Here is a 26,569-nt window from a genome sequence, read left to right as displayed (position 1 = left end):
TCCCATTTTAATAAACATACTACGGGAAGCATAAAACCGCAATGCTATTAGTAGCTGACTGAGGGGTTCTACAGCATGATTTCTGAAATAGAAGGAAGTTACTTTATTTTCCAAAATTTACACTTTTGACATTCAAACCATTCAAAAAGTCATTTTTACATCTTACCTTTTCGTTGCTTGTTTGATTCTAGCACCAATTTGCTCAAATTGGGTTATGACAGTCTGTTTTGTAAGCCTAAACCTATTTAAAAACTATTTTTCATTCCATATATGAAAGTAACGTTCCCTTGCTTGGAAAACTTGTTGTGCCCGTGGTCGTTAAATAATCTGAACCACTTCTTCGTCATCGCTTAGTATTTCTTCAAACACCTCAAAAGATCTTCGAGATCCATTCGTTCTGCCATGTTGTAAGGTTATGTATTCTTAAACTTCGGTTTAAACGGTAGATGAGTGGCAGTAAAATTAATCTCTAATTAAACTTAAGGTTAAGTTTTATAATACATGACTAAGAGATAAACCAAAGTTCAAACTGAGCCAACAGTTTAAACCTGTATTATAATACCGGCTCTAAGTTGGCAATTTTTCTTTCTTTCGGCTGTGGTAGGAAGTTCTAAGTTCCCATGGAGGGAATTAGATATTTTTCACCAATAGAGCATATAAAAAATCTGATCAAAAATTAGATGTATGGCCTATTTAGGCTTCTGATAAGTTCACCTGCATACACCCCAGCATCAGTGGGTAGGGTCTGACACATCCCACTCTGATGAGTCTAGTGTCAGACCTAAGAAGAAACGCTGGTTAATAGAGCAAACGCCTGAAAAGCCATACATCTAATTTTGGTCAGATTTTTGTGGTAGGAAGTGTCGTGATCCTAAGGATTCGGCAGGCCAAGGACCTGGGTTCGATTTTTCGGGAGCTAAAGTTAAAAATGACAAGAATCAACTTTACAACACACACAATTCCCTTCACCTGTATTATCTCAAATAGACACGCACTGTACAAATACAAAATATACAGTTATGATTCTTGAAAATCCTAGTACAAGTACAAATATAGCTCTTGGTTAGATAGTCCCTCTCAAAGTCCTTGACTGTCCAGTGAATTTACACACTGCAATACAATAAGATCAAAATCTGCGAAACTTTGTAATTAACTTGTGATTGAAGACTTCTTCTTCCATCAGCAAACGTCTTCTTTCTTGACTTTCTTCTTCTCACCTGTGACGCTGTAGTAGTTCAGTGTGACGCAGTGTTTAGTAGAAGTGGACGTGTATCTCCAGGGCTTGAACACGACACCCACAAACTCCATCATCGATTAGAATAGCTCTCCTCCCAATAGTTCTCACTACAAGGTTAAGTTTACTGATAGGATAGGCACACTATATTACACAGCCTTCCTAGTTAACAGTTCGATGTCCGTTCCCATTCTTTAGGCTCACAGCTATGACAAGTAACTTAGTCGCAGCGGCTCTAAGAGTCTTTCTATAGCAACCTGCTATCACTGTATACAGTGATACCTTCACTGCCCCGCGTAACCCTTTCCAATAACTGGACTGTTTGCCTAGCCACATATAACTAGTTCTGCAGCTCACGGCCACACACACGTTGCTTACTCACTAGTTCGACGGATTCTCCCCGATCTGTCAAAGTAGGCCTATTATTCCGTATATCTTCCATTTGAAGCCTCTCGAAGCTTTACCCCTCTACTTCTCCAGGAAGTCTGTAATTTTTAGCCTGATTGGTTCATGTGTCCCTCCCACTAACAGATGGGGGAGTGTCATCGAATTTACTCGAACAACTCGCTTCTTACTTCATCAAAAATTCTACGCACTACTTCCTTCCAGAAACACTTCCAGAACTTCTATTGCATTTTCTGTTTTACACTGACGCTGTGTTGTCAGCTGTTACACAACACTACACAGGCATTAACTTTGCGTTGCAGCAGCTTGCTTCAAGTAAAACTTGTATAAAATCTTACGCTTCAAACACTTAATTTTTCACTTAAAATTGTCACTCAAACATTCGAAGCAGTATGACTTCTTGCCAGTGTTACATTATCATATTAACACTTGATCAATACTCAATATCCTTGGTCTCGGAGGTCACAGATTCGAGACTCGCTAGAGTCCATTCGCTCGGCACTGAGACATGTAAGGGGGCGCATCGCGACACACAGTCGTGACAGAAGCATTGTCAATTATAACTACAGATTGAGGTGGAAGATTAGCAACAATCTGTTCTTTAAAATACTTTTCATAACAATCATCATCCATTTCATCATGAGCGTCAGCAGTGGAATTTTCTTTACACATAAATGCAAGCTTTGCATTCGGCATAAATCTGCGCTTGTTACTTGCATGCACTAGCACAAATTGTGGCCTACGACCTGTATGCACCCTCAAACAACGGGAAAGTCCCACAAATAATGCCTGCTGTGGACTGTTTATGGACTTGTCAACCGATGCCTTTTGCACTGTTATGCCGGTCTTAAATGATTCATCTGTGTAAACAATGTTTCTATTTTCATTTTGGAATTTAACTTGTGATAAATACCTATGGAGCCAGGACACAGTATCGTCTCTTTCAATCAGCATGGCTTTGTTTCCCCTCTGTTCGCAAATAAAATCCATTTCTTTAAATAGGACGTGGAGTGTTGAACTTTTAAAATCTGGAAGATCTGGATCTCTATTGGCAGCCGACAGAACAGAATTTAGTGTTAGTGGTCGATTATTAATGAAAAACCTGTGCACTGTCCGTCTAACTCTTCTCCTTACAAAGTCATTGTATTTCAATACCCTACTGTTTCGCCTCGTTGTTTTCGGCGTTCTCTTCTTACCTGGTGACACGAAAGAACCATTGGTAGCCTCGGCGCGAACTTTAAACTCCATGGTTCTTGAAATGCCGCATGCTTCAGCGGTTTCCCTCGCAGCCCAATCCACACTTCTCTGCTGATTCTTGGTCTTTATATAATTGTAGTAATTGTAGACGTTACAAACTATCTGTTATAATCTGCACCTTAAAATTTCCCCAGGTTTATGTCTTGCAAATTGAACATCAGCCAAATCTTTAATGCCACTTACTTATATCTAAGTTGCTATTATTTCACTATTACAAAAAACTATCCTTACATTCTAACACTGTTTCAAATATCGTGGAGAAATCAGGACTCATGCGTTCAGTGGAGTCGTAAGCCACGTACTACAGCGCACTGACACTGCTGTCAGTTAAATTACAAAATCACGTTGCATATCAAGAATGTATGAATTACTTGTCACTAAATGAATGCCGAGGATCTTGTACTCTCCACCCATGGCCATTAACCTATTAAATAAGACAACGAAGACCCAGTTTTAAAGACTTAGGAGTCAGCATTTCTGTGGGAGTGTGCTAAATGTAAAAGCACATAAGAGCCAATAGTACACTCTTAACTCTCGAAGCACATTAATATACCATATTTTCCATACAGATTCTAAACAGAGGGACGTTTTTTTGAATGTAGAGAAAAGTTTTAAAAGTCGGTTTATAATCAGGTATAAATGGTAATCTCAATCTCCCTTTCAATATCAACAGTAACGCAATGAAAACCCACTTTTTAAAGCAAGATTGTGTTACTTTTCAAATATTTATGAAATTTGGAACAGTTCAAACATTAAAATTGTATTGGACACTTACTATATAGATTTTATGGTCCCCGTTTTGTTCTCTTCTGTCCATGTGACATGAAGTAAGGAAGAGAGTCTTGCCACATTTAAAATGTGCTGTAGATAGCAAAAGCAGAAAAAACAAAAACTATATGTTCTGCTCTTTTCAATACAATAGTTCTAAGTGACAGACAGTTGCCAGAAAATTATTGAAATAATTCATGAATATTTTGCCTTTTGTTTTCAAGTTCTTAGAAGACTCTAACATTTTTATATTATTTCACATCATTGTGTATACGAGGGTTTTTTTTTTTTTTGAAGGTACACTATACCAGGTGGCTCCCAAATGCCGTACTTTCTACTTATAAATGTCCCGCATGCATGAATGATGAACGGGATATCTACCAACTGATTTTCAGAGGGCCACTACTGCTATGAACGGGATATCTACCAACTGATTTTCAGAGGGGCACTACTGCTACCGGGCAGGTTACATCAGAATATGAAGAGATAAGAATTGGCCTGTCGCTCGCAGCATGTTACTCAGCTCTACCAGTCTAATGCATCCCTTGCATTAGTAAACTTTGTTTTCCACCGCATAGTTCTAGGCTGGTGTATGGTACAGCCGCACTATATTATTCGCTGTCTGCATTTCACAATGGCTAGTGTGTTGAGCAGCGACGAATACATAAACATTATTTTAATCTGGACAACCTGGTCGGAATACAGCCAAACCTCCAAACAGACGTCTGCCTTCTACACATGTATTTTGCCGAACAGTATTAGTTTTTGTTTCATACAAGCAACTCTTTTATTGAGTGGAATGTCTACACATGTATAAATTAATAAGTTATAAAATTTCCTTTTCTGCATCTTTGATGTGTTTACAAAACGTAGCGGCGATTAGGGGATGGGGCGAAGATGGACAGTTACCTCCCACTTTGTGGAGTAAACATTACAGTTTTATTCCTCTTTAGCCAGCTGAAACTAGGAATTATTTAAAAAAAAATATTTGTACAAGCCTTGTTGCCTTATCTGCTAATTCTTTCCTTTATTTTCTTTAATTACTAACATAATTATTGGCAGAAATACGCACAAAATTCCGTTCGTCGCAGCTAACCGATTTGTATAGCGCTACAGCAAGTAGTAGAGACTTTGCATGTGCTGTGAGGAAGGGTAGAAGGGGTACATATTTTTTGCCAAGGTCGTGGACACAGTTATAATTCACCCGCTTGCCGCGTGCATTTGTTAGTCTGGCAGTCTCTTTAGCGTCTGTTCGTTTCTTAGTTTGTATTCAAATACTAAATGATTTTTAATTCCATAATCATCCGTACTTCTATTTAATTGTACCAGGCGAGCTGACCGTGGAGTTAGGGGCGTGCAGCTGTGAGGTTGCACCCAAGAGATAATGGTTTCGAATCCCACTGTCGGCAACCATGAAGATGGTTTTCCGTGGTTTCCCATTTCCACACCAGGCAAGTACTGGGGCTGAACCTTAATTAAGGCCACGGCCGCTTCCTTTCCACGTGTAGCCCTTTCCTGTCTCATCATTGCCATAAGTCCTATCTGTGCCAGTGTGACATAAAGCCAATTGTAAAAAAAAAAAAATCCATTGTAATTGTAATTTCAACAGGAGGTAAAACCAACGTTCCTTTCATTGGGCTAAATTATTTCTTTTGTGTTGTGTTATTTATTAAGTAAATGTATTTAACCTGCCCCGTGGTTTGTTTGTGAGACCTGATGAAAATTTTATTATACAGCATTGAATCAAAATCTCAAAAACCTATTATTACAAATAAACCACTGGGCAGGTTAATTACATTTACATAATAAATAACATAACACAAATGGAAGAATTTAGTCCGGTGAAAGTAAAGTTTGTATTATCTCCTGTTGAAATTTCAATTACAATTAAATTTTTTTTTTTTTTTTTAACAGTTGGCTTCACGTCGCACTGACACAGATAGGACTTATGGCGACAATGAGACAGGAAATGGATAGGCGTGGGAAGGAATCGGCCGGGACCTTAGTTAAGGTACAGCCCCAGTATCTATCAATCAATCAATACTGATCTGCATTTAGGGCAGTCGCCCAGGTGGCAGATTCCCTATCTGTTGCTTTCCTAGCCTTTTCCGAAATGATTTCAAAGAAATTGGAAATTTATTGAACATCTCCCTTGGTAAGTTATTCCAATCCCTAACTCCCCTTCCTATAAATGAATATTTGCCCCAGTTTGTCCTCTTGAATTCCAACTTTATCTTCATATCGTGATCTTTCCTACTTTTATAAACGCCATTCAAACCTATTCGTCTACTAATGTCATTCCACGCCATCTCTCCGCTGACAGCTCGGAACATACCACTTAGTCGAGCAGCTCTTCTTCTTTCTCTCAATTCTTCCCAACCCAAACATTGCAACATTTTTGTAATGCTACTCTTTTGTCGGAAATCACCCAGAACAAATCGAGCTACTTTTCTTTGGATTTTTTCCAGTTCTTGAATCAGGTAATCCTGGTGAGGGTCCCATACACTGGAACCATACTCTAGTTGGGGTCTTACCAGAGACTTATATGCACTCTCTTTTACATCCTTACTACAACCCCTAAACACCCTCATAACCATATGTAGAGATCGGTACCCTTTATTTACAATCCCATTTATGTGATTACCCCAGTGAAGATCTTTCGTTATATTAACACCTAGATACTTACAATGATCCCCAAAAGGAACTTTCACCCCATCAACGCAGTAATTAAAACTGAGAGGACTTTTCCTATTCGTGAAACTCACAACCTGACTTTTAGCCCCGTTTATCAACATACCATTGCCTGCTGTCCATCTCACAACATTTTCGAGGTCACGTTGCAGTTGCTCACAATCTTGTAACTTATCACTCTATAGAGAATAACATCATCCGCAAAAAGCCTTACCTCCGATTCCACTCCTTTACTCATATCATTTATATATATATATATATATATATATAAGAAAACATAAAGGTCCGATAACTCTGCCCTGAGGAACTCCCCTCTCAACTATTACAGGGTCAGACAAAGCTTCACCTACTCTAACTCTCTGAGATCTATTTTCTAGAAATATAGCAACCCATTCAGTCACTCTTTTGTCTAGTCCAATTGCACTCATTTTTGCCAGTAGTCTCCCATGATCCACCCTATCAAATGCTTTAGACATGTCAATCGCGATACAGTCCATTTGACCTCCAGAATCCAAGATATCTGCTATATCTTGCTGGAATCCTACAAGTTGAGCTTCAGTGGAATAACCTTTCCTAAAACCGAACTGCCTTCTGTCGAACCAGTTATTAATTTCACAAACATGTCTAATATAATCAGAAAGAATGCCTTCCCAAAGCTTACATACAATGCATGTCAAACTTACTGGCCTGTAATTTTCAGCTTTATGTCTATCACCCTTTCCTTTATACACCGGGGCTACTATAGCAACTCTCCATTCATCTGGTATAGCTCCTTCGACCAAACAATAATCAAATAAGTACTTCAGATATGGTACTACATTCCAACCCATTGTCTTTAGTATATCCCCAGAAATCTGATCAATTCCAGCCGCTTTTCTAGTTTTCAACTTTTGTATCTTATTGTAAATGTCATTGTTATCATATGTAAATTTTATTACTTCTTTGGCCTTAGTCTCTTCCTCTATCTCTATCCTTGTAACCAACAATCTTTACATACTGCTGACTGAATACTTCTGCCTTTTGAAGATCCTCACATACACACTCCCCTTGTTCATTAATTATTCCTGGAATGTCCTTCTTGGAACCTGTTTCTGCCTTAAAATTCCTATACATACCCTTCCATTTTTCACTAAAATTTGTATGACTGCCAATTATGCTTGCCATCATGTTATCCTTAGCTGTCTTCTTTGCTAGATTCAATTTTCTAGTAAGTTCCTTCAATTTCTCCTTACTTCCACAGCCATTTCTAACTCTATTTCTTTCCAGTCTGCACCTCCTTCTTAGTCTCTTTATTTCTCTATTATAATAAGGTGGGTCTTTACCATTTCTTACCACCCTTAAAGGTACTAACCTGTTTTCGCATTCCTCAACAATTTCTTTAAACCCATCCCAGAGTCTGTTTACATTTTTATTTACCGTTTTCCACCGATCATAGTTACTTTTTAGAAACTGCCTCATACCTGCTTTATCAGCCATATGGTACTGCCTAACAGTCCTACTTTTAAGACCTTCCTTTCTATTTGCCTGGTATGAAAATGGGAAACCACGGAAAACCATCTTCAGGGCTGCCGACAGTGGGATTCGAAACCACTATCTCACAGGTGCAAACTCAATGCTGTGCGCCCCTAAACCCACAGCCAGCTCACCCGGTGCAATTAAATAGAAGAACAGCATGAGTATGCACATTTAGGGCCGATTGCAGAAACGATGACTAGTTTTAAGCCTTAGACATCGTCTACCTAAACAACGTCTAAATCATTCACGATCTTCCATTGAATAAATAATGTTTGTTACCGTGTTTTTGTGGTAGTTATGCGTGAAAGAAGGTGCGGGGTGGTGAACGGGTCTCAAGCTACTAAAGTAAAATTAATTTAAAATTTAACCAGGTTATATTTTCTTTTCAAAAACAAAGAAATAACAAGCATGGCAGGTACAAAGTAGCAAGTCCAAGGGTAGTTACAATATTTACAGGGTTTGGGCTTCGAGCCCTGAAAACACAATGCTCAGTTTTACCTCCAAACACAAGTTTCAACAGAGGGGCAGAAAACCCCATTCATGCCTAGGAGCCCTAGCTCCAAATTACACTGTAAAGCCTCCACGTGGCATACAACACTCAATTTTCAAAAGAGCCACTCGCTCTCAAATTTAAGCCTCTCCCAGGCCACACCAAACTCCACCTTCAAGTTGTCCTCAACGGACATAAACACAGGGGTAAAATACCCAATCTACTGAGGTCTATTAAATGCAAAGGAGGTTAATTAAATGACCTCTAAAATAACAATTTGAGAGGAGGCGAACTTGCACTCCTAATACACTTTGATTAAGACCTACTTGGCACTAGGCCGTTAATACAAGGGCTAATCCCATACTAAAGAGGTGACTTAAGAAGAGAACAATTTGTTTTACGTTAACGAAGAATAGGTTGAGAAAAATAAGTTCACCTCAAAACAATATGAGTGGGAGCTCGAGAGGGTTAGCACTCTCTATCCCAGTATGTAGCTTTAAAAGAGAATATATAAAAGGAGTAGTTACATTTAGGAAAAGGTTACATGGTGGAACGCTTAGAACCCGCCCCGAGAGTTAAACTGCTGAGCTAGCAAAGAAAGAAGTAATTAATCGGCCATTACCTTGTTGTTGACCGCTGCCGAGGAAAGAGGCGCTTCCCGCCTCCTGCTATGCACTTAATACACTGAAAGATGGAACTGAAGTGGCCCGGAGACCCTAAAATCAGCAGTTTATATCCTCTCGCGGAAGGTTCTAGGTGTCAGGGGAATGAAAACACCCTCCCACAAACTTTTTATTGGGTAGGATACAGCAACATATTCAAATTGGGGGAAGATACCTATGATTGGTCAGAAATTAATAACAGAAATTCGGGATTGGTTAAATGCAAAACAAGGGGAAAGAGAGGGGTATACAGCCAACTTAAACAATAACTGAAAAAAATTTAGCAAAGACAAACATTTGAAATAAAAATTTCTCCAACAAAATAGTTCTTTGACTTTGCACTAGGGTGCACTATTGTTGATCTTCAGTAGTGTCCTCTAGAAGAGAAAGTTCACACTTCTTACTTCAAGCGAAACAAAAACACATCAAAAATGACACAGTTCAAAAACTCAAAATTTTCCACGTGGTGACATCTTCTGAGAAAGTAGAGAATTGATAGCGTAGATAAAGTTCAGACTTCCTCCAGCAGAGGAGTTTCAACTGGCGCAAATTTTAAATTAGCGGCGTGGAGGTGTACCGCCCGGTACAATGTTAAGTCAATGTTTAACTAGACATCCCTTAAAGTTTCAATTTTGGTTCGAAAATGGAGACAGGAGTATCTTTCATGCAACTCTTTGCTTGTCGCAACCAATGAAATTCGTCGTTGCGCGCGCCGAATGACAGTCAGCTGTTTGTCTTCCTACACATTACTCAAATATGGCTGAACATGACTTGCCCACAGATAAGAGTATTGCTTTCGTTGGAAATTAAATCCCATAATATTATCGACACTAAAGCGACACGCCACCGTACGGGAATGTGTAGCTTTCATTATAGCGTTGTTACAGTGAGTGTAATCTACTCATAAATACGGTAGCTTTGACGAAGGGAAGATGAAGCAATAGTAATGTGTAACCGAGTGTGTTGTACGGGCCGTATAGATGTAGCTTGCATTCTGGAGATCGTAGGTTCAAAACGCATCATCGGCAGCCGTGAAGATTGTTTTCTGTAGTTTCCCTATTTTTACACCAGGCAAATACTAGGGCGGTTATTATGGCCACGGCTCTTCTTCCCCAGTCCTCTTTAAACGATAATCACCACCACTTGCCTTTTCCTATCTGATAGTTGCCGAAAACGTATATGATTATATATATAAAAATCCCATAAACCTACTTTTTAGTTTTCTCTATTATGTGTGTTAACTTGGCAGTACATATAAGTGAATCCCTCCCGGTTATGTATGTGACAGCCCCCAGACGATCGGGACACGTAATTCTGTTATGTATGTAGTCGAAGTGACCTATAATTCCATGGAAATTACCTCATGTACATAATAAAATATATCGGTTGCCAAGAATTGTATTCAAGTTGACAGTTACGAGACCGTCACTTAATCAGTCTCAAGAAACAAGTCTCTCGTAAAGCGAAACCTTATTTTATGATTATCTCCTCGTGCATGTCAAACGAATAGCTGCGAATTAGCAGCGGGCGACCCACAGAGAGGACTAACCTTTGTTTCCGGAATCATCACAACATAATACAAATTACATATTTCATGGTACATAACCTCTGATTGTGATTCACTCCTCACATTTGAAGTTAAACAGTGCCCTCGGCAGTGTTTAAACATGACCGGTTGAACATCGGTTTTAGACAGTGTCGAAGTGATAAATAACGTCTCTGCAATGCAGCAGCCATGCTTAGGCATTGTTTAACCGTAGACATCATCTAAATACCGTTTCTGCAATCGGCCCTTAGTGTTTGAATACACACTAAGAAGCTAACGGCACTAAAGAGACTGCCAGACTAACGAATGCGCGCGGCACGCGGGTGAAATATAACTCGGCGTCCACGACCCTGGCAAAAAAAATATATACCCCTACTACGCTTCCCCTCAGCACGGGCAAAATCGGTTGGCAGTGACGAACGGCATTTTGTGTGTATTTCCGCCAATAATTATGTTAATAATTAAAGAAAATAAAGGAAAGAATTAGCAGATAAGATAACAAGGCTTGTACAGATAGCTTTTTTAAATAATTCCTAGTTCCAACTGGCCTAAAGGGGAATAAAAATGTAATGTTTACTCCACAAAGTTGGGTGGAAGGGGGGGGACTGTCCTTCCTCACCCCACCCCCTAATTCCCGCTTCTGTTTGTAATCACGCGAAAGATGCAGGAAAGGAAATTTAATAAATTATTAATTTATAAACGCGTAGACATTCCACTCGATAAGAGTTGCTTGTATGAAACAAAAACTAATACTGTTCAGCGAAATATGTGTGTAGAAGGCAGACGTCTGTTTTAAGTTTCGGCTGCATTCCGACCAGGTTGTCTAGATTAAAATGTCTGTGTATTCGTCGCTGCTGAACACACTAGCCATTGCCGATATGCAGACAGCAAATATATCGCAGTTGTAACATACACCAGCCTAGAACTGTGTGGTGGAAAATGAGGTTTACTAATGTAAGGGGTACATTAGACCGGTAGCACTGAATAACATATTGCAAGCGACAGTCCCGTTCTTATCCTTTCACATTCTGACGTAACCTGCCCACTGTCAGTAGTGCCCCTGTGAAAATCAGTTGGTAAACATCCCATTCATCATTCATGCATGCAGGAGATTTATAAGTAGAAAGTACGGCATTCGGGAGCCACCTGGTATAGTAGTTGCCTCCTCATCCTCCCAAGAAGGGATACAATATGGCCTTCATCTGTTTAAACCAGTGATTGCAAAGTTGGTAGGTGTGGGAGATTTCCGTTACACTTGTGTGTCATTATATTGGACCATCCGTTTTTCAAGAATGTTTACCCCTGACATTTCCTCAAATACATTAATATGAAACAAGTCATGTCAAAAATATAATTACATTTTTCTTTTGATATACTGTTGGAATGTTGTGGTTGAGCGTGGTAGGTTGGTAATGTATGAATGTGATCAGTTTGTTAAGGAGGACACCATACTTTCCCATGTCAACTTAATCAAACTTAAAAGCTTTTCAGTCTGTTGAACACACAGGCATTACACTATAACTACCCTGTAAAAAAAAACATGTTATTGAACAAGGAATAAAAATACAATGATCAGCCTTTTTTACCATCTTTATTTTAGTGAAGATCACAAGCTTTTCAGTGTACGACTGATATTGTATTTGATTTCAGGAATTCTCAGTCAGATGATCCAAAGCGGAAAAACATCCTGCAACTTTGTAGACTACATTATGAGAAAGCCAGTCGCTTGCTCCTGCTCTTGGAACACCCTTCAGATTTCCTCCGTGTTCAGATGGAGAGAGTGGCACTTGCTGAGTTTCAAGCACAAAGTAAGTAGCCAAATTCTGGAAACTTATTTTCTTTTCCTTAAAAAGGGACTCTCACGTTCAAGAAAGGTTTAGTTCTTTTAAAGTTAGGTGGTCTGTGTGAGAGTTTACAGCCTGTACCGCATCTCATATGCGTCAGTTTATAACGTGGGAGCCATTTTGAATAGAGTTCAGTAATTACGAGTTGGAAAATGTAAAAAAATAAACTTCCTGGGCAGGGTGTTCAGATGATACTCATGTTCATAAAAAACAGAACACCTTTAAAGACTAGAGATACACTATGTGATCAAAAGTATGCAGACACCCCCAAAAATGTACGTTTTTCATCTTAGGTGCCACGAACCTGCTACGCAGGTGTACCAGGGGGAGAGGTGATACTCCCACGTGGCGCGTCCCAGGTGGCGGATAGGGGGGTCCTAACCGGCTTGCCAGCGGACTTGAGGGAAATAAAATACCTCTCACGGACCAAACACACACCCCCTGTGGGTGGGGGAGGCAGACAAAGAATTCACCCACGGTATCCCCTGCCTGTCGTAAGGGGTCACCAAGGGATGATCCAATTAGATCCATGAAACTACTTGTAATTAGTACCATCACGCAGGGAACACCATGGGTTGCATTTACTTGCGCGTAGTACCACTTTGTTAGGTACGAAATAGGTTTGTGATTAGTAGCAGCAAAGAGGCTGGTCTGTGGGTTTCCAGTAACCATGCATCGTACCCACGTGAGCAACACCACGGGTCTGGGCGTTGCCTGTGAGTTGTACCACTATATGAGCGACACCGTGGGTCTGCGTTGCCTGTGATTAGTACCCACTATGTGAGGAACACCACGGGAATACCGGCACCCGTGACTAGTACACCTAGGTGAGGAACCTCATCGTTTTGCATTGGCTGTGAGTGGCGCCATTGTGTGAGAAACACCATAGGTCTGCATTACCTGTACGAAGTGCAATACTTGTGAGTAGTAACAGATTTTGGCTTTAGCTTATTTTCAGGTGACCTGGTGTTGACAGTAGTCATTTCGCTTATGTCAGTAGTAGACAACATAGTGACTGGCCTGTTATCACACCATCTTACTACTAGCATTTTATCATTGTGTCGAGCTACAACTTGGTCTTTTTTTATTTTTGAGACATTTTTCTTCTGGCAATTCACATGCTCCAGTACCTCTATTGTACAGCCAAGAGAACAAATCTGGGCTTGAATACCAGTCATCCATAAATAATGTGTGATATCTAACCAGGTATGGTTGTATTAGAGTTATACCTTTGATGAAAGGCCACTCTGATTACTTCGGTTAATGTCAACAGTTGTGCCTTTCCCAGTGTATACTATAAAATCTAGTACCATTCCAGTTCAACAGTCACAAAGAACAAATGATTTTATTCCGAAGCGTTTCCTTTTACTGGGAAGGTATTGCCGAAAAGACAGCTCGCCATTCCACAGCATCAAGCTTTCATCTATAACTAAACTTTTGAAAAGGATTTAGTACAGAGGACTTTTTTCTCAATGTTTTGATCATAGTCTGTATTTTATAAAGCCTGTCGCCTTTCGGTGTGATATATGCGGGGAGTTGTGTGCAAAAGATTGTATTCCCAAAAAAACATAAAATTTGCACTAGGCTATTGATACAAGGCAACTGGCATACTCACCCTATTCATTGTCACTGCCTTCAGTCTCCGAGCTATTCTCGTGTGCATCGTTCTGGTCACCATCCCACACTGCATAATCCTGACCTCCGTCCAATGCATTTGCGATATCAGTCTTCAAGAAACTCTTCACAGTAACGTCTGTCGACACCATAACCCATGCCCGCATAACCCAATCACTCTGGAGTTCAAATGACGGCCTCTTTATTTTGGCTGCAGGTGTCAGCTCATGCTCCCCTCCTGCATTCCATTCAGCGTACAATTTACGTATGTTGTCCTTGAAGGCTTGCTGACGGAAACGTCTAAGGTCTGTAGACAATTTGTGAATCCACCAGGAATTACGAGATCAGTTTTCATTTCCTGAAGACATTTCTTCGTGCCTTCCACCAAGTGTCCCCAGAAACTGTCCCATACTAGCATTGCTCGGTGTCGAAGCAGTGTCCCTCCCTTGCTCCCCACATTGTACGGACCCAGTCCTGGACAAGAGTTGTATCCATCTATCCTTTCTCTTGAACCCGTACATGAATGCCTTGGGGAAACTTTGCTTTAGGTACTGTTTCTCTTTTGAAAATAACGTACAGTTTCAATTTCCTTCCGCCTGCGGTTATTGCTAGCATGACAGTGCAGCGCTGTTTTACACACCCAGTTGTATGTACAAGCACGCTAGGTTCTCCCTTTCTTGTTGATGGTGGTGTTGTATTGTACTTCGAAGTTTATCGGTGTTTGATCTGCATTGCCAGTTTGAGATAAGAGGTAATTGTTTTTCTTCCGCATTGGTATGACATCGCGATGAAAATGTGTGATTTGTGACTGAAATTACTTAGCATTCTCTGACAGAGAGATGTTCGCTTTCGCGGACACAATCCCTTTCGTGTCATGAATGTATAGATCCAACCCTGGCCCACTTTCAGATCCGAACAGCTAATTCCTCCCTTAATCGCTAGTTCACACACTTTGAAATGTAGCATCTCATGCGAGATACTAAAGCCATCATATTGCAACTCTGTAATGAAGCAACTCGTCTTTCTGTTCAAGAAACCAGTTTTCGGCCCTGTGGATGCCTTACGTGTTCAGTTGGTGGTTTCTAGCGCAGTTTTCTGTTTATGCCAGTAGCAAACATTAAACTCGGTCACACTGAATTCTCGACCGGCAGCTCTGTTACTATGTTCTTCAGCATATTTTATCACTTTGAGTTTAAACGCTGCCGTATAACTCCCACATTTCTCCTTAACTTAAAGATCGACCTACACAAGAAAATTTAAATGAGAAACAAGAATGCAAAGTGAAGATATTGCATTTTAAGACAATGTCTTATTCTACCATAATCTATATTTTCTATCATTTTTTTCCAAAAATAAGGCATTGCACATTAGATCCACTGATTATTTTAAGTCAAGATGGAACCTAGTATGAAATTCATCACTTGTAATAAGGCAACTCCTGATGCTCCCCAGTTGCAACTACTGTATTGCTATTCATAGTCCTCACTTTTCGTTCTCTTTGGCAAGGGTGCACTAAGGTATAGTTCTCAGAAGTAAGAAAATGTTGTTAGTGCCTAGATTCCACACGTGCCTGTGCAATACAAGTTTTAGTCAAATCCATCAAACTTGGAATCTGCTGTTAACTCTTTCCGGTCTAACTGCGAACGTAGCTCGCAGCGGCCGAAATTACGTTCAGGACGCGCTGCGGGCATAGCCCGTACTGAGGTTTGACAATTCGCTAAAAATCGAGAACGAGCTATGCACGCATTCTGGTGGTTACATCGTGTTTCTTCATGTATTAGTTACGAGGGTATTTAAGCAGATGGCAGTATTATATGTCGAAGTCAGAGAATTTACGATATTTTTGAACTGCGTGCATCAGTCGATGTTGTCACTCAGTGAGCTCTAAGACATGGTTTCTCGCGGCGAACATGTGCTTGACGAAAGTGATATTTTCGATATTTTATGATATATTATAAGTTTATGCGCAAATGAACATATTATTGACATATGAATTCGAAACAACTTCTTGCATTTCATTATGATTGGTGATCGTTTTACGGCCTAGCGCATGTTCCCGCGTATTTCATATTTGCGTGAATACGTAACATTGTCTACATATTCGTAAAGTTGTCTGTTTAGAAGATTTATTTTCTCTTTCTCAGAAGTATTTTATGGTAAATGGAACAATAATTTTACATTTGAGTAAGTTTTAACAAAATTTATCAATTAAAATAAAATTTCGTAAGAGCTCCCATTTTCGTTATTGTAATTGTTACTATTATTATTATTATTATTGAAAAATTATTGTTTTTATATCGTACTCATTATTGTTGTTGTTTTGTAATTGCAATGCACATTTTATATTAGCGAAATAGGGTAAATATAACTGTATTTCAGAAAACTGTACTTGCTTAGTTATCCGTCAGACTTTTCTTCCATTCGCAAAACAAGGTATAATATATAAACAATTTTAAAATCTCAAGTGATAGTTGACATGATACAAAGAGCACTTTTGAAAATTAGATTCTCAAACAAGCACAGAGAAAAAAGAATCATGCCAATATCTACTACCGGTACAGAGATATAATGTTTTAAAGATCCTTAAAAATGTCCAGTCCAGAACGTTTCTTAGGGATATTAAGGCCCAGACTGGAATGGGTTAACCCTCATTATATATAAATGTATAAATTTAAGAGAATCCATATTTGTCTGATCCTTTGAGTCCTGCTAAATATATATATATAAGGCAATTTTTATTTTAAAACAGCCTCTTCACGAAATTAAATTCCATTTAATTTTGATTCTCTGCTGTTTACTTTCTTAGAATAAGTATGAATTTACTGCAGTGTGATGTTTGCATAATTTTAAGTTAATTGATCTTTTGAAATGTCAAGATGGAACCAAGGATGAAATTCATCACTTGTAATAAGGCAACTCCTGACGCTCCCCAGCTGCAACTATCGTATTGCTATTCATAGTCCTCGTCTTTCGTTCTCTGTGAAGTCACTTATAAACTTGTGTGTATATGTACATATGTCTGTACAGTATTGTTTACAGTATTATTCTACTGATGTGCTAGCAGTGAGGAATACTACAGTATTGCTGGATAAATAGTCATGGTAATATTACATCTGCTTTCTAAGGTAAGACGTCATGACGATAAACAAGTAGCTATGGAAGGGAAGAAGGCAGAGATGAGCTTACGAAGTGATACGTCCTAATCAGTTCGCTCCTACTTAACAGGCATTTAAACAATGTTGTTTTAAGTGGTTATGTGGGTGAAGATCTGGTGATTGTTCTTGTCATCTTGTGTTTTTATGTTTGTCCTCATCTCCTTTTAAGTTGCTCCTACTTCTAATAATAATAATAATAATAATAATAATAATAATAATAATATTTCATGTGGTTATTGCTAGCCTGGTGCAGCCCTTGTAAGTTAGACCCTTCGACGACGGCAGCTGGCATAGCTATGAAGGGGAAATGGTGTGTATTATTGTTGTGAAAAGTAGTGTTGCAGAGGTGTTAGGGATAAAGCAGACACCCACTGTGTAAGCCAAAGGAATTAACGTTTTAGCATGAAAATCTCTGACCTGACCCAGAATAAAACCTGGGGCCCTCAAGGGGCTAAACCATTCTTCTGATGCTGACTTGTCATGGTATTTGTCGTATTAAATGTTCCTTTCTGTAACCTTTACTACAGTGGTTACACAAAACAAAGCACTAAACACAATAGGGGGGGAAGTAAGAGCAACTACAAAATGTCAGAAAACACTACACACTCAGCGAAACATCAGCTGGACTACGCGGATCTCCGCCAACAACATAAAACGTAAATATCAGTAGGGCCAACTATTGGACAATAAACCAAAAAAGTGGAAGGAGCTAGGACTTTACCGAGGGCATGGACATGGCTTAGATTGCAGACTCCGAAATGATCAACCGTGATCCTTAAATTTAAAAATATTATTTACAAGTGAAATTTTACAAATACGTTCCGAAACAAAATCCACCAACTTGCAACTTACGAACTATAAGCTCCATGATACACATATATTAGAGGTTCTTTGATAATGGCTTCACTACAAGTTTCAAACTTAAAACCAACTATACATCTAGTTACAAATCCAGTTGTACAATGCAATTTAGTAGGTTAAAAGCAACGTTAAAAGTAACGTTAAAAGCAATTACAATTTACAGTGAAGTGAACGTACTCTCCTAAACTCTAGCGTACATCAAGTGACACTGAACTACCAGAGGCAAACCCCAAGGTAAATATATTAAATTACAATCTACATATTTAGTGAAATAAGAAATGGGAATGCCTCGAAAACAAACAGGCAAGCCCAGCTGAAAAGCTAAGGCGTCATAAATAATTAATTTGGCAAATCTAGGTTAGGCTAGGGCAGACTCCTATACGAAATAGCAACCAAACATTACGGAAATTTTAGCCAGAACGGAATTCAAGAGTGCTTACCTGAAGGTGGCCCATCCCGGTAGCGAAGCGTCGCACGCGACGTAAAACTTCAGACAGACCAAGACAGACAAACAGACCGAATTTTTATTATGAATGCTGCCTCGCTCTCTATATATAGGTAAATCCTGGCCTTAAAGTAGCCAATCAGAATGCATGAGTCCGCCTACCCCTACTAGGTTCATCAATCACAATCCCTACTCCCGTCGCGAACTTTAACTAAGCTTCTTGAATATGCACGTTCGCGAATCTTCCATTTCCAGAATAGTTAGAAAATGCCTTCTAGAACACACAACCAACAAAAGGCAACACACCCTGTTCAAAAATTCATGTAACAATTCTGGATACTTCCAGTAAGTACAGAACTGAAATCTACTATTTACAAATACCATATGTTACAAATATTACACAGTGCAGGTTAGGTCATTACAAATAAAACATTTTCCACTTCCACTACATTGTTCACCTGTGACACTTTCCATATTTCTATCTCTCTCTGTACGAATTGAATAATATGTGATTATTCTAATCCTAGGATAACCTGTACGTCTTCATCTTGGTATCATTAACCTTAGCTTGTTATCTTTCAGATGCGACAGGCTTTAATGGAAAATTAAAAGCACTTCAGAATGCTTTGGAACTTATGCTGCAAACCAGTCCAATCTTGAACATCATGAAGGAACGTACAAGAGCCGTGAACGTACGTCCAGATGTGACTAAATCTGCAGTGCCTTCAGAAAGTTCTGGTAGTGCTCAGATGTTGTGGACTTCTGTGGAGACTGAGGACAGTATCAGAAAAGTGACTAAAGAGATGAGTGATATGAACTTGGATTGTCAGCAGATTAGGAGTGCAGAGCGTTCTCCAGTGAATGGGGAATTATCAGAGGAAGAACTAGTGGAGAAAGAAGAGGAATCACTGTTACAGCTTCTGGAGCAGCGCCTACAGTTTATTCTTCTTCAGTTGGTTAAAATCCATCACGGGAAAGGAGGCCAGAGTAAAAAAGAGTGAGTATTGACTCTCATTGGCAGTACAGCTTGAAATATAGAGAACAATTCAGCTTTTGAGATTAAAACGTATTATCAGTTAATTTGGATAATGAAGATTACTAAAAAGATCAAAGATTTGATACATTTCAAAGAGTAACTTTTATACTCCCATTGATAGTGCATGTATGAGGTGTTTTGGTTACATTTATGCATTCCAGATGGCAGCAAATGACAAAGTGACTAGAGTGTAATGACATGTTATTTCTTTCTGAAAGTGTTGATACTTTGGAATTAATATAAATACAAATGAATATCACCAAGCATTCTTGTTTACCTTGTGGCTGATTTGTTAAGAAAGAAGCTTTGTTTTTTTTTTTTTTTTCACAGTTGGCTTAGTTGAGTTGAGTTTTAACTTTTTCAATCTGTTGAAGTACAAAATATAATGCTTACAATATTATAACATACTTGCAGAGTTTTCAAATTTTGAGTCTTTGTCACTTGTGTGTGTGTTTTTTTGTTTTAAATTTGATTATCGATTTTACAATTATATTCTCCAAAATTGTGTTCTCCAAAGATCATTTCTATTTAAATACATTTTTATAATTACATATTGTATTGTGTTAAGCTTTGTTCAATTGGCAGTCTTAAAATAAAAGAGAATGACATGTTTCGTTCTGCAAGAACATCCTCTGATTCTGTGAAGTCTCTTATAAACTTGTGTATATATGTCTTTACAGTACTGTTTACATTGCATAAGTTGTCATTGATTGTGAATGGATAATATTGTGAACAGATGTGACAAATTATATGAATGTGTTAGTCTGTTATCACTTTAATAGATTTCAAAAAGCTTTCTGCACTTAAAAAGTGCTCTGGCTCCACATGTCAGTTATCTCCATTGTCAAAGTCTGGACTGATTTTGGATTGTTGGCCTCGGTCGTGGCTTGCTAACGCAAACTTCTCAGTAGGTGAGGTAGAGAAAGATCAGAGATGGTGGTACTTGGCTGTAGCCTATTTGTCTTTACATGTACTGGAAGTGAATGTATGCTTATGATTTTTTGGAAGAATTTAATATGCAGCAATGAATTAAAAGTACGTTATGTGTCTATATCTTCAGTGATAAAATAATAGCATACAATACGGTCTTGTATGCCAGGTCACTGCCTAATACAGATCAGTATAACCTACCCCACATTTCAGATATGCTTTGTGTCTGAGTAACCTCCAGTGGAATTATTTAAGAGCTAATGAAAAATAGTGAGAAATGTTGTTTTACTGAAGTCTGAATTTATTTGCGCAAAGAGTAGGGAGTATTTCAGTTCTTCAGGTGTGTAGAATCATTGAGATGGGTTTGATTGACCTTCAGTTTGCATTGCGTAGCTTATTTCTATTGCCTCCTTTATGTTTAATGGTTTGCTTTTATTTTCAATATGTAAATTTTTTAGCTCTGTGTTGATGTTTGTGAAACAATGGGAACTGTCATATATGTACTCTCAACAGGCTGAATGCCGATTGTATTCAATTGCATTTGTGTGTTCTTTACATCTGGTATGGAAACTGCATTTTGTTTGGCCTACATATGTGGCATTGCAGTTTGGTTCTTGACATTTGAGTTCATAAACTCCTGATTTGTCAAAAAGGTCCCCTTTTTTAAGTTGCATTCACTGATGTGTCTTACTGTAGTAGCATGTTGTTCGTTGTAAAGGCTGCTTTTAAATCGTACTTTTTGAAAATCTTAGCTATCCTGTACATGTTCTTGTTCACGAAATTGAAGATTGGAGACTATGTTTTCGTTGTTTTTGGGTCTGGTTTTTTTTGTTTTGTTTTTTCTTTGTTTCATCATTTTATTATGTCAGGTGGGTGGTTGTTTCCTTTCATGATTTGTTTTATTGTCTTATTTCATTGTTGAAATCTGTTGTGCTCATTGGTATGGATATTGCTCTGTGCATCATTGTATTCAGTCCTGCTAACAACCGTGTTTCTCGTAAGAAATTTGATCTCGTGAAGCTTCTCAATGTGCCTTGCTTCTGCACACCTGTTAGTGAAGGCAAGGCATTTTGGGTTCATTTGTGCACTTTTTGTTCCCATATTTATTCATGGTATTTCTTTTTCCTATGTTTCAGTTATCTTATCTAATACCGGGCTGAACAAGGTTAAGGACAGCACATTACCTGGTCTTACTCATGTTTAATTTCAAAAGGTTCAGTGATTTCACCCATGAACTTCACTTTAGTTGTTGTATCTGTTAAAATCTGTTGGATTAACACAGTTGTTGTATTTTCTACACTGTATTCATGTAGTACATTAAAAGGGTGGTGCCGTCAATCAAGTAGGGTGCCTTTTTGAACTTCACGGAAGTGACTCATTTGGGGGTTCGATGGCAGTTCTGTTCCAGACCTGTTCTGCGCATGATCATTGTGGTTGGAACACTGCCTAGTATCCACTGATCTCATGCTTATGCTGTTGCTCCAATCTGATCACAGTTGTGTAGCTTCTAAAGAACTGTTTCAGGATGTCAGTTGGCCATTGTATTGGTCTCAAGTTTTCTATCGGGGTGTTGGAAGCAAAGGCTAGGTGTCTTTTAGTCTGTCATTTCTTCCCTAAAGGTCGTATAGAAATTTTGCATATTGTTCCTTTTGAAGCAGTCATCAGTTTTCTCCAATCTTTTAAGGTTTGCTTCTGTGTTTACAAACATTTCTTCCAATTCTCTGGTTTTTAGTGGCTGTGGCAGTTCGTCCATGTTCAGATACAGTATTACAAGACACTTTCACAGTTTCCATGGTTACTGGCTGAGTTTTTTTGGCGAATCTTGTGTTGCCTTAAAGAAGCGTGTCCCACGTTTGTATGTTTGTAGTGATTGTGCGAACTCCTGTGGGTGTTCTTTTAAGTGTTCCAGGTCAATACCTGGGATTTGAGGTTTTTTGATAGTTTTTGGTTTGGTCTGAAGCAAATTTTGATTTATGAGAGATGGTGGTTGGATTCTACATAACCCTTGTATACTCCCACATTCATGATTTCTAGAGAGAATTTTCTAGTCATTACCACATAATTATTCTGGTATTCACCTAAGTGGTTGGTGATTTCCAGGTGCTCATTTTCCATGGTAGTTTCCGCATACACTGATTAAGTGATGTCCGTTGGTTTTCGTCTTTTTGTGTTCTGAGAAATTCCTGATATTGTGGCTTGTCGATTTGTGCATTGAAATCTGAAGAGGGATCTTGACATGGAGCTGAGGAATACCGATGAGTGCTCATTCGAATTCACGAAAACTTCTCAGCTTTGTTTTTGTCATGTTCATTATTGACTGGAGCATGTGTGTTCTTCAGTGTGTAGACCTTACTGGCAGTTTTGGTCAATGTTTTGTGCCACTGAATTGTCCTCCTTGGCTCAAGTTTTCTCTTCATGATGTCCTGGTCCCCCAGAATATGAATGACCGAGTTTGCCTTTGCTCTTATCACCTCGGGCCTGAGGTAGTTGCTCCATCACTTGTGTTTCCATCGTTCTAAGTTCCTGGTTAATTTTACCTAATTAGCAGGTGACTGGAGTGAGTGGGACACCGATTATTGATTCACTCTCATTGTAAGGGTTGTTAGTTCATATGAACAGTTGGTGTAATATTCTTCTGCCAACATTTTAATATACTGTATTACATTTCTCTCTGATCTCCCAGACTGTAGTCCTGGCAGCCTTGAAAGGATCAATGTGTCTTCTCCATAATCATCTATACCAGAAAGATATAGGATGCGATTCTATAACCGTTAAATCTAAACCTGTAAGTTCTTATGAAAATTGCTTCAGTGGACACAGTATTGTGTTATGTCTATGAGCCTCCTCCTTAGTGGGGGAGTGTTTAATCATCTTGCGAATAAATGTTTTATATATTTAAAGAGCTCCCTGGAATAATGTTGAAAGCGCCACTTAATAAAATGTTGAAAAATGAAGGAAAACTGTGGAAACATAAAATTTTTATATTTTAAAGAAATTTCTTATTTCACAGAGACAATGGAATTTTACACACATACATGCTAATCCATGCAAAATAAATTTAAAACAAAGAAATAAACTAAATTCTTCCATGTCTTCAGTGGAATAATGTTGCATAACTGAGTGGATTACAAAATAATATTGAAAAACTTCCATCTCAGTTTTTAATGTAAAAATTATGCTCATTGTAATTACACCATGACATTAACTAATTGATACACAAATAATATGAACTGCCCAAGTACAAATTAAACTCCAAATAACATTTTAAGGGAAATGTTATTTTCAGATAAGGCATACATTAATATCAAAATGTTTCTTTCATACACTTAGTATTGCTACACATTACTCTGCAGGCAAATCTAAGTAAAACTTTCTAGCACTTTCATGTGCTATGTAATTTGTCATTAATACAGGATCCCTCTCTTTGCCAAGGTGATTGGTAGAGGATGATCATATAATCTTCCTAGGTGATAGGGTGTTGGCAGGCAACATTCCATACGACATAAACATTTAGCAGGCCTGTTCTTCACTGGTTTCTTGATAGAGTATGTCATCCAAGGTTGAAGAACATTGTGTGATACGCTTATTTGTACAGACACTGAATCATCATGTGAGATTTGAAGCCACATTATTTTTGTGCTTTTCAGCCCTACATTTCGTTGAATACTTTCTCCACTGTTGTGAAGTTGTAAAGTGTTCTTGTGTCATGAAGCACAGTGTGAACGGGTTTTTGACAAGTCTGAGTAATGAGTTCAACCTAGTCAAGTGGAATATACACCATAGCTGTTTCTCTTTTACATTCGCTCAATGAGAGCAAAGTCGTGGTCATATGCAAAAAGCTGTGACCACTGCACAAAAAATTCTGATCGACCTTGGGGAAAAGTATTTCAGTTGTATCGGGTAGTATAGCAAACTAAGTACTTTCCAGTTATTGTAAGTACTTTCCATTTATTGTTCTGGCCTACACATCTGTCAGACCAGATTATCAGCTTTCTTTCAATACCATTCTGAAGAGGTTTGAAGGTGTCTACCACATATTTCAGTATACACAAAGCAATTCCAGAAGATCCACGCTTTGCCTCTGTTTCATGCCACAGAAACACTGTTGCCTTGCCACTATGGGTATCATGAATGCCAAAATTGTAACTAGCATATTGTCGTTAATAAAAATACATTACTGTGATGCAATATAGGAGTATATAACACTTCCTGCAAGATGATATGTAAAACAACCAAAGACTGGCTTATGTTTGCTGCTTTACTATCTTCTGTTAACCTACTATAAGACATTTCAGCTTTGCTTTGGTGTGCAGAACATTCATTGTGCATATGGTTTATCTTATTTTCATCATCTGCATTAACAATCGTAACAAAATACTGGTATCTGACCATGGCACTCCAAACTTTAAATTGAAGTCAATATAACTTCCCTATACAGATGAAGCTTTAACATTAGTCTCGGTATTTTTCTGTAAACAAATTGTGCATTTTCTTTATTGATAGTTCTGCAGATAAATATTGTCTGTAAGTTTTGTCCCTAGTTGTAGTCAGAATGATGTACTGCCAAATTAATTCTTTATCCTCATCAGTAAGTCGTAAGTCGTCTGGGTATAACAGCATATGCATCGCAAAGCAACTTCTGACAAACTGGAATACCTTTACCTTGTTCAATGTTGATGAAATAATTTAAGGTACAGTGCCTCTTGGAAACAGATTCTTGTACCCTTCTTCGCTTTATCGGTTGGATTCCCATGCATTTGTGTGCTATAAAATGCTGAAAATGCCCTTTCCTTTTGTTCTGGTGTGAGAGTGTGACACTGTAGTATAGCAGCTTTACATTTACATTTAAATAGTCTAGCCTGAAATAAGAGAGTAAAGTGTCAGGAATAACATTACTCACACTTGCATATGTTATGAATTACGTGGCAATTTTCAGAATACTGTAATTAATATTTCTAGGGAAAGCCACTGAAGATAAAGGATAAGGAATAAACAACATTATTGCACTTACTGGGTTAAGTTTTAATTTCTCATCTCCAGTAACACCATTTCCGCTTTATATGATTTTCTGCTGTTCTTCAGAACCTTCCTTTTCTTATCCTTCCATTCTTTAACGTTTATGGTCGTCTTCTTCCCTTTGTGTAACATTTTAATTGTGCCTGGAGACACATATCTCGGAGGAATCAGCCATTTTGTGTGGATATCCAACATTATTCCACACATAGCATCATTTGAGCAACCATTGTGTGGACTTTAGTTCACATGCTGCCACAAGAGTGCAGTAGTACACGAGGTTACGGATAAACAGCCTTTTTCCATTGAAACATCACTTTGACAAAATGTGGCTCTTATAACATTTTCCAGGGAGCTCTTCATTTATTGTTGTTATTATTATTATTGTACTAATTAATACTACCTTTTTCCTTTTCTAGAGTTGACAGTACGACTGCATTTTATAAACACTTGTACAGTGTGGCTTTGAAGAAAGATGGTAGAAATGGTGGTATCGCCTTGGTGAATCATTTGGTGGCTGTATTGTCTCAGATTGAAACTGCCATACCTCAGCCTAACTCTGCCAATATTAGGGTGAGGTGATGACTGCAGCACAGTGGTGACGACTATGGATACCTGTAGCACATTTGTGAACTCCGCAATTTTATTTAAAATTGTAAAACCAAGATTACGCTGTATTTTATTCTTCTGATATTTATCAGAATAATGTAAACTCTAATCACAAGTTTTATTGTGAGTGATTGCCATCTGTTTCTGTATTTACATGTGTATAAACTGCAACTTTTTGCACAAACAAGTGTTTTCAAAATTTAGATGTGGATTTTGTTTTGCTGTTATTCATTTTTGAATGTTGTTGAAACTTTTCAAACTCTTGCAGGATATAAAACTGGTCTTCAAATAACATTATTTGTAGGTTACTGAGATATTTAAAATCCTTAAGAGAACATAACAGTTAGTTATTTGTGAGTGTGTAGACTGTGGTTACTTGTATTGGCACCAAACTGCTCCTATACGCATCAAAGGAGAAGGGACAGGTGAGATCATGGTACAGTGAAGTGGCCAGCAGGGTTGTGTTCTCTCACCGCTATTATTTTGCATCTATT

At 38.4% G+C, this 26,569-nt stretch overlaps 1 protein-coding gene across 1 annotated transcript in view; it reads left to right on the top strand.

The window, feature by feature from the left end:
* Window positions 1-26,262, top strand: part of LOC136871771 (erythroid differentiation-related factor 1) — a 317,742-nt gene extending 291,480 nt beyond the window's left edge. The window contains exons 16-18 of the mRNA XM_067145342.2: window positions 12,219-12,376; window positions 19,070-19,484; window positions 25,886-26,262. Of these exons, the coding sequence (XP_067001443.2) occupies window positions 12,219-12,376; window positions 19,070-19,484; window positions 25,886-26,048 (736 nt within the window). The 3' untranslated portion in view covers window positions 26,049-26,262. The remainder of the gene's footprint in view (window positions 1-12,218; window positions 12,377-19,069; window positions 19,485-25,885) is intronic.
* The last annotated feature ends 307 nt before the right edge of the window (window positions 26,263-26,569 follow it).

The sequence above is a fragment of the Anabrus simplex genome, chromosome 4 (genome assembly GCF_040414725.1).
Source record: "Anabrus simplex isolate iqAnaSimp1 chromosome 4, ASM4041472v1, whole genome shotgun sequence".
NCBI lineage: Eukaryota > Metazoa > Arthropoda > Insecta > Orthoptera > Tettigoniidae > Anabrus > Anabrus simplex.
The sequence above is the reverse complement of the archived record's forward strand: the minus strand, read 5'-3'. Positions and strand labels throughout refer to the sequence as shown.